At 36.1% G+C, this 10,014-nt stretch overlaps 1 protein-coding gene across 2 annotated transcripts in view; it reads right to left on the reverse strand.

Annotated features, from left to right (window-relative positions):
* COG3 (component of oligomeric golgi complex 3) overlaps positions 1-10,014 on the reverse strand; it is a 77,606-nt gene that overhangs the window by 62,594 nt on the left and 4,998 nt on the right. The window contains exons 2-5 of one of the 2 annotated variants that reach the window (XM_081814943.1): positions 4,092-4,238; positions 2,338-2,399; positions 1,151-1,316; positions 414-488 (exon numbers count right to left, since the gene is read on the reverse strand). In XM_081814943.1, coding sequence (XP_081671069.1) covers positions 414-488; positions 1,151-1,316; positions 2,338-2,399; positions 4,092-4,238 — 450 coding nt within the window. The remainder of the gene's footprint in view (positions 1-413; positions 489-1,150; positions 1,317-2,337; positions 2,400-4,091; positions 4,239-10,014) is intronic. The other variant, XM_081814944.1, reaches the window with a different exon arrangement.

Raw genomic sequence — 10,014 nt, forward strand, 5'->3', positions numbered from 1 at the left:
GACTATTACTTTGTGATACAGGCATGCATTATAAGGACTATACTTCAAATTAAACATGAGATTAATTCAAAAAATGTTTTGATTACTAATAATAGCACAACCACAGCAAGATTTAAAATTTAATATTTCTTCTTACAATCTTCACAGCTTACAAATAAGATACTATAAGTGGTAACTGACAAAGAGATTTTAATAACAATAATATAACTTAAGAACTACTACTTAAATCATATTTGAAAAAATCTGAACTGGTAATGATATCTCCATCAGGTACAAAGAGGAATATCTATCAGCAAGCAAACTATTAAGTTCAAATATCACTCAGGCCAATTTATAAATTTAAAAATTATATTCAGAAAGGGAAATATAAAATAAGGTCATTAACTTTACAAAAAGTAAAAAACCATGCTTACTGTGTTAATAGTTTCCAACTCATTAAAATAGGAAAGCTTTTGTTGAATGTTTTCAGCCAGATCAACAAGTTCCGACTTGCGTTTTTTAAAAGAAAAAAAAATTAGCGTAAGAACGTAAGAATCAACACTCCAGTCTCAAAATTACATGAATAGATTTATACCAGACAGATAGGTTTATGTTACACATAAGATTTCAGACTAATGCTCAAAGATTTCTGCAATTATGGACTAATAAGCAATGATTAGTACAGAAACTTACATATGATCTTTTATAAAACAATAAATAATTGCCTTTTAAAAGAACTCAAAATACACAGAGAAAACTCAGATAAAGTAACTTAAATGTTCTATCTTTAAATCATAAATTTAACTGCAATCTAGATCAGTTCATCTTTTCATAAACCCCACCATTACTACAATCACTGTGCTTGTCTGAAGTGTCAATAGTAAAACATACACAGAGCAAACTAATGTATGCTCTTCACTCTGAAATTGGGCTGAGATGTAACAGCTCAAAACATAGGAAAGCTTGCCTTGCCTAGTTCACTCGTGTAAGCTTATTTAAAATAAAAAAGTCTAACAATATAACAATTTGCATGCTTAGCACATGGCCTCATACAGAGCAGAGTTCAATATATACTTGGAGAAAGTAGAGAAATTACAATTAAATTCTATTCATCTACTTAAAAATAAAATATTAAATACAATCACTAACCCTTTCCCATACTCCATATTACCTGTTCTTTTAGGAGCTGTTCACAGGCTTCATGTAGGGTTCCTGTCTTATTGGACACAAAAAGATACTGTTTCTGCAATGATTCCAGATGCTGTAGAGCACTGTTTACATCATTCAATATAGCATCACACTGCTCCTGAAACCCAGACAAGTAATCCCTCATCTGTCTAGAAAACAGAACCAAAAGGGGATTGGCAATAATATTTTCCCCCAATAAGCAGAGTCAATAAACAACAAAGTCTCATTTTTCCCCAAATGCTTGAATTTCAGAAGAGAAGTCTGACCATTCACTAAAGCTTATTATATTCAAAAACTATGTTAACACCTTTTTGAGTAATTTAGAAGGAAATCACTGCAACTATAAGCAACAAAAGGAGTCAGCCTTGACGCCACAAGCTGGCTTTTCACACATAAGGCAAGAAATCACCCGCCCAACTTTCAAAAACTAGGACACTAGGGCCATCCAAGATATGGAATAGGTCAATCCCTTAGGTCACGTATGCCAAAAATCCCATGATGGTGTAATGTCATGGAAAGAATTTTGGACTTGGAATTAGAAGACCTGAGTATAAGTCCCAGCTCTGCCCAACTCTCTATGACATTAGGCAAGTTACTTAATACTTTCAGGCCTCAGTTTGCACATTTGTAAAATGGGAAAAATAATACCTTTCCTCACATAGCTGCTATAAAGATTAAGTGGAATTATGTATCAAAGAGCCTAACACACTGCCTAGCAATAACACCTAATAAATGTTAAATAAATGCAGTTATTCAACCCACAGTCCCCAAATCAGCTAGAAACTATGCACCATCATTTCTTCCATGCTTACACTATAAACAAACAGAACAACATAGTTATTACACCCAGTCTAGGTGGGCATCCCTAAAATCTCTTGGGTCTCTACTTCTAAAGAAAAGCAACAAATATCTCTTACAGTTCCTGTAAAATTCCCACTTGAACCCAAACCTTTCTAGAATTATCTAAAAACCATGTCTGTACCTCCTCACCTATTATGATATAACTATTTTTTTTAAATCACACAATTTCTCTCTAGCTCTTTTTAAAGAAAATGTTCCTGTTGGAACTTTCTTTGTACCTTAATTTTGTTTGAAGACACAGATTACAAAATGCTGCAGATGAGTATGATTTAAAAATCAAGGTAGCCAACAAACTCAAGAACCACATACCTGTACTTAGTTTCTTCATCCTGATCCATCTGAGTTTGCAGCTTTGCAAACCATGAGAAAAACTGGAAAAACAAAGAGTATTATATTGTCAACAAAACTAAAACAGACAAAATGAAAAGTGGCTACATGCTAAACAGCAAGTAAAAAGGGTATACACTAAGTCTTATTGTTTGGGGATCAGACATTAGTAATTACTTTTAACCAGGCGATAACAATTTAATTCCATAATCAATATCTACATGCTAGGAAAAGCAAAGGATATTAAAAACATTGGTCATATCCAGAGTCAAACAAGGAGGAGTATTAAAGATACAATATGTAAAAAATACATATTTCTTCCTAAGAGGCTAATGCCCATTTGCTACTTTGCTCAATTTGAATAGGTAACTTAGGGTTTTTGGGTAAATGTTAATATTAATGTTATCTAATAAGAAATGAAAAAATATAAACTGAAATAATATAACAGAGTGGATTAAGAACATGAATTTTTGTATCAGCTAAACCTGGGTTTGAGTTATGGCCCTGCCACCTATATCATAAGTCATGAAAAATACTACTAAAAAGCGGTGGAGAAGACTGACAAAGAAGCATGAAGGATAATGGAAATGTTTTATATCTTGATCATAATGGTAGTTAAACTTGTCAAAACTCATCAAGCAAAATACTTAAAACGAGTATATTTTATTGTGTATAAATTATAACTCAATATACTAGCTCTTTTAAAAATTTAAAGAGAGATACATAGGTACAAATTTAGCCCAGATGACTTTTTTTTTTCCAAATAGTCCAAATAAGTCATTGACACAGCATAAGATTATCTTCTATAATTCTCAAGTGGGATTTGAAGTCAAGGGTATGCTTTATTCTCTCAAGATACAAGGCTTGCCAAGTACCTTAGCCATCATTTACCGGACACTGTGTGCCTGCCATACAGGGTATGCATTATCTAATTTTCAGAAAAACCCCATGAGATGGGTATACAATCATCCTTGTTTTACAGATTAGAAAACTAAAAGCCTAAGATGTAAGTAATTTGCCTAAACTCACAAGGATGGTAAGTGATGGAAGTGACTTTCAGATCCAGGGTGGCCTATCTCAAGAGGTGGAGCTCTTTTTCACTCTGCAGCACCGCCTCTTGACTTACTACATATGCAATTCAGCATGCTTGCTTTTTGTTTTACTTGGTAAATCCCCAGGCTTTGATTTTTACAGGGCAGAAAGAAGAGATGGGAAGCGGCAGAAGGAACTGCTATACATTTAGGTTTATAATTAGGAATAAATAAAAATCAAGGGAAGATTACACATGTAAACTACTGAAAAATAACTATAAGGATTCACCTAAAGAGAACACTTAGGTTCTTAAAAAAAGAAATTACATAGCAACAAGCAGAGGGGTGTGTGCGCACATGTGCGAGTATGTGCACACACACACGCATGCTGGGGGGGACACATTAACATATACACTGGGGGAAGTCAAAAGTGCATGGAATATTAAAACCCTAATGACTAGCTATCAACATCCACACTTGGAATATCGTATCTTTATCTGTATTTCAAGTATAATTGGGCAATAGGTTAATTTACAACACTTAACAAAACAGCCATAGCTAACACAAAATCAAGACTGTTCTAGAAAGATCTGATGTTAACTATAGTTTCAAATGTTCAGAACTTTTAATTAGAGCATTTTTATTAGCCCTGTCTTGAGATATTTAGAATAATCAAACGCCCTTAGCAACAACACTGCCATTCACCTGCTGCGCAGTTTCAATTCTTTCTTCTTCCATTTCTAAGGAAGTGAAACCCTTCGAGAGAATGTCTTCTGTAGATTCGGGTACTACTGAAGTCTGTGCAATGGGCAGCGACTGGGATGTTATGCTACATAAGTCTTCAATTGGAAGCTTCAAAAAAAAGAGCCACAAATATATTAAAATAACTTGAAAACTCTCTAAACAAGTTATTCCATCTCACTGTTTTGAAAGAGAAAGAAATGTTTTCTATTAAATCATTTGAGGTTAATAAATGCCATATAATAATACAACTAGGCTCTTTCTATTAAATGCTAGTCTCAAAATATAAATGTGATAGTGATATCACACCACTAGTAAAGTAAGATTTTTGAGTTACATTTCTAATACTGGCCGTGAATCTGTGCTAATCAATACACATTTTCTTACTTAAACCTCTTGTGAACTGGCACCAAAGGCAAAAACCTGTATGCTGTGGAAAGTAGCCTGCCTTTCCCAGGATCTAACAAAAGAGCTTGGCCTGATTAATGAGCACCAACAGAAAATAAATCACACCCAAGAATTAACTATCAATAGTTATCAATTATCAATAACTATCAATTATCTCCTTATGCCATTTCTACCATTGGCACACTTCACACACACCTTCTTGGTGACAAATTTTGAAATTACAACTGAGTAGAAAGAATTTCAGAGTTTCCCATCAGTTTCAGAAGAGCCCCACCTACAAGGCCTCACTTTGAGGCCATCAGACCTACAATAGTTTCTAGTTCTCCACTACTAAAGATAGTCCAGGTGTTAATTTACCTATAGTCACAAAGACATGCTACTTTTAAACCTACAATAAATGGAGTGTGGATGCAGGGTAAGGTAAAAGGGCCTGTTTCATTTCAGTTCCAGGTTTTATTCCTCAGGGCGTAACATTTAAAGCCCACCTATACAAAACCTTGACCCAGGGCCTTAGGAAATTGCTCCCATCTGTTTTCCTAGATATAAAACTTTCATCTGAAGATAGTATTTGATCTTCAAAGCTAAAAAAAAAAAAAAAGCTAGATGCACAATGCACCATCACTAATTTAGAAATACAACCCTTTGTACCTGAGTTCAAGTGGAGCCATCCCTTCTGGTAAGGTAAAGCACCTTATAACGCAGCCTGGTTTGAACCCTGCTCCTGCTCACGTATACACTGTGTGACCATGGGCAAATTACTTACTACTTCTAATCTCCAATTTCTTTTCTATAAAATAAGAATTACAGTATCTGGGGCGCCTGGGTGGCTCAGTCGGTTAAGTGTCTGCCTCTGGCTCAGGTCATGATCTCAGGATCCTGGGATTGAGCCCCACATGGGGCTCCCTGCTCAGTGGTGGAGTCTGCTTCTCCCTCTCCCTCTGTGCCCTCCCCCCACCCAGCTCACGCTCTCTCTCTCTCAAATAAAATCTTTAAAAAAAAAAGAAAGAAAAAAAGAATTCCAGTATCTGTATCATGAAGCCATTGTGAAAAAAAGAAAACACAGGTGTGGCAAAACAGGCTTCTAAACTGCTGAGAAGCTGCAGACCAAAAAAAAAAAAAAAAAACCAAAATGCTCAAGAAGGTCCTCGTCTGCCTTCTCCCCACAAATGAGTCTGACTCAAGAGCCAGGAGGTCATGGGTATGTGTAAATACATCTTATTAAGGGCACCACTTATTCATGTAAACTCTTCCCGAATGGTGACATAATACCTCAGTAATAAAAGGACACAGTAAAAAACAAAGTTTCTCAAATCCGGTGAGAAACTATCTTGAGTCTGAAGTATCACCAGCAACTGTGTGCTGCCACCAAGGGTTCAGAAAGTAAAAGGGCCTTTGTTTCATTTCAATTCCAGTTTTGAGTCTGGAGGCGGAGAGGCCGTGCAGTCACTGTTCCTGCTCTGTGCAACCAGCCCAATTACCAACAAAAGCGTCCTCCTTGGAGAGGGGGAGGTAACCCCCCAGAGACAATACTATGTGTATTTAGCATAATGCCTGCCAGATAGTAAACACTCAATAAATCTGAGCTACTACTATTTACCATATTATTCTTATTATTCCTATTTATGAGCAACAGAGTAAGTAAATCTATAAATCAGAATCTAGAGTGCTTCTTGGGAACAGAACAGTCCATAAGCTATTTTTATAAAATTATATCTCACTAGGAATAAAATTTGGTTCTATATGAACAGACTGTGACAAAATTCAAACATATGGGACACCTGGGTGGCTCAGTCAGTTGGGTGTCTGCCGTTGGCTCGGGTCGTGATCTCAGGGTCCTGGAATTGAGCCCCACATCAAGCTCCTTGCTCAGTGGGGAGCCTGCTTCTCCCTCTGCCTGCTCTGTCTGCCACTCCCCCTGCTTGTGCGCTCGTGCTCTCTCTCTCTGACAAATAAATAAAATCTTAAAAAACAAAAAATTCAAACATATAATTCTATCATCAATGTTTACACAATACCTAAAAGGGAAAAGGGAAGGGAGATGTGGATCAGGCTCAGACTTGAAGAACATACCAGAAAGCACAGGGATACTAGGCTAAGGTAAAAGAAAGCTGGACAGAGGGCTGCTGCAATGGATTCATCAGTACACTCAACACAGCTAAAGAATCCATGAAATTGAAGATAGTCAATATAATAACCCAACAGTAAACACACACAGGGAAACAGAGTGAGAAAATACAAACTGAACACACTATCCAAGAAGAGTGGGATGGTATCAAATCATCTAGTATATGCATACTTTGAATACCAAAAAGAGAGAGAATAGGGTCGAAAAAATATTTTAGTTGAGAATTTTCCAAAAATAATAAAAGACACCAAACTACAGTTCTGAGCTCAGCAAATCCCAAACAGAATACACACATAAACACACACACACACAAATGCACATCTAGACACATGATATTCAAACTCCTGAAAAGCAAAGTTAAAAAGAAAATCTTGGCAGACGAAGGAGAAAAGACTTTACATGCAGAAGAATGAAGATAAGAATTACAGCAGACTTCTCATCAGAAATTATGCAAATCTTTTAAGTGACAAAAGGAAAAAACTGTCAATCCAGAGTTCTTGATCTAGAATTTTTTTTTTTTTTAATGAAAGGGAAATAGAGACTGTTTAAACAAAGCTGAGAGAATGCATTTCTAGCAGACTTGTACTACAAGAAATGTTAAAGGCAATTCTTCAAAAGCAGATAGAACATAAGTTCCAGATGGGAACCTCAATCTTAAAACAACAACAACAAAAAAAAACTAAAGCGCTCCAGAAATGGTTAAATTAAAGGTAAATATGACAATTTTTAAAATTTTTAATCACTCAGAAAGATAAAGGTAAAAAGCAAACATAGTATCAATGTATCATGGGTTTAAAACATATGTAAAAGTAAAATACATAACAATAGCACAAAAGAGAGAGAGGAAGAATTGGGAGCATACTAATGTGAGATCCTTATTCACACATGAAGTAGTATAATATTTAAAAACAGACTGTGACTAATTAAAGAAATATATTGAAAACACTAGGGCAATCATTTGAAATATTGAAAACGCATAGAGGACCTAGCAAAATTCAGTCCTTCAATACCACCAAGACCTATATCTATCCTTAATTCAATCCCTTTGAGAAAAAAGATCTTAAATGTATCTTTAAAAGTCATATAAATCAATGTCAAAACTCTGGTTGTAATACCACATACATGGTTTTGCGAAGTGAAAATGCAATAACCATATTCTATCAGAGTTTATGAGGTCTTAAACCACATAATTCTGACACCACTTGACAATATATCACAAATTACAGATAAAAAGTAAAATTCCTCTTGTTCCAGAATCATTTATAATATACATAGCAGTCTTTTAAACATAGTTACTTGAAAAGATAATAAATTCACACGGCACAAAATTTAAAGGACATTCAGTAAAAGTCCCCTTCCCCTGGACCCATTCTCCAACCATCCAGTTCCTTCCTCAGAAGCTATCAGTTACGAGTTTCTCGTGATTCTTTCCTGTAATAGCCTATATATAGACAAGGGAAGTGTACCTTTTAATAGTATGCTATACACACTTTGCCTTTTTCATTTAATATGCATCATTTTCAATTGTCTCTCAAAAGAGTATGGATTTCACTCTCTTACTTTATATTATTTTTTTTATTTTTTTTTAAAGAATTTATTTATTTGACAGAGAGAGTCAGCGAGAGAGGGAACACAAGCAGGGGGAGAAGGAGAGGGAGAAGGAGGCCTCCCACTGAGCAGGGAGCCCGATGCAGGCTCGATCCCAGGACCCTGGGATCATGACCTGAGCCAAAGGCAGATGCTTAACGACTGAGCCACCCAGGTGCCCCTACTCTCTCACTTTAAATTCATAACTGTCTGTCATTAAACTATAACAGGCCCATTATTTTAGAAGTCCAGGAGTACAGAATGATTATTTAAGTAAAAACCAAGTCTTCCTTCTTCTCCTCCATCTTTCCAGTTGTTCTTCTCTAAGGCAATACCAGTGTTTTGTTTGTTCATTTAAAAGATTTATTTATTTGTCAGAGAGCACAAGCAGCGGGAACAGCAGACAGAGGGAGAAGCAGGCTCCCTGCTGAGCAAGGAGCCCGATGTGGGACTCGATCCCAGGACCCTGGGATCATGACCAGAGCCAAAGGCAGACCCTTAACAGACTGAGCCACCCAGGCATCCCAATACCAGTGTTTATAATTGAGAAATTCTTCTAAGGAATTTGAGGGCAGAATGAAGAACTTAAGAAGGAATGAAAGAGAGAATTTGCAATTTTTATCAATCTTCCCTTAGAAATTATTCAAAACACACGAACATAATTTTATTCTAAATCATCAAAAGAATTATAATGGAAGAGTAAAATCCTTCCCCCAACTCCCACTTTTAGCCAATTTAACCATTTTCAATATTTTTGGTGGTTACCCCATAACTCTAAAACACAGATTTACAGCAGTCTTCACTCAATTCATCAATCTGAGGTCCCCACTAAGTAAAATGAAGAAATGAGTCTCCCTAATATTTTCTTCTACATTTAATCTCAAATCCTGTCATTTATACCATCTCTTTTTTTAGATCTTCAAAATTAATAATATTTATACCCTATTCTGTAATTAAGTCTTTAGATTTTTAAAATGGTTGTACATACTTCCTGACTTCCATAAATTTACCAAAACTACAAGTTTACTGATACTGTCTTTCTTTCTGGGGTGCCACACAAATATTACTATCATGTCAAAAGGACCAAGGGTGTCATACACATGTGGTCAGTCTGTCATCTTGAACCAAAAAATACTTATCTTCTAATTTACTTTAGAAAACCAAATCATATGAAAACTCTAGATACTTAACAAGGTAATGCAGATATTCCAGATATGGTCTATAGTCATGTTGTGAGTAAACATAATCTGAATATATGAAAAAGCATTCTATTTGATTACTTTATGTATAAATACTAACTACTTTTCAAGCATAAGGACTTTTATCTTATTTTTAAAGATTTTATTTATTTATTTGACAGAGAGCAAGCGAGCACAAGCAGGGGGAGTGGAAGGAAGAGGGAGAAGCGGGTTCGCCACTGAGCAGGGAGCCCCATGTAGGACTCGATCCCAGAACCCTGAGATCATGACCTGAGCCGACTGAGCCACCCAGGCACCCTGCATAAGGACTTTTAAATACCAGAAATAGAAGGAGGCTTCCTCGGGGGAAATCGGAGGGGTAGACGAACAATGAGAGACGATGGACTCTGAAAAACAAACAGGGTTCTGGAGGGGAGGGGGGTGGGAGGATGGGTTAGCCTGGTGGTGGGTATTGAGGAGGGCACATTCTGCATGGAGCACTGGGTGTTATGCACAAACAATGAATCATGGAACACTTCATCTAAAACTAATGATGTAATGTATGGGGATTAACATAAGAATAAAAAAA

The sequence above is a fragment of the Leptonychotes weddellii genome, chromosome 3 (assembly GCF_054177405.1).
Source record: "Leptonychotes weddellii isolate Sample4059 chromosome 3, ASM5417740v2, whole genome shotgun sequence".
NCBI classification, from domain to species: Eukaryota; Metazoa; Chordata; class Mammalia; order Carnivora; family Phocidae; genus Leptonychotes; species Leptonychotes weddellii.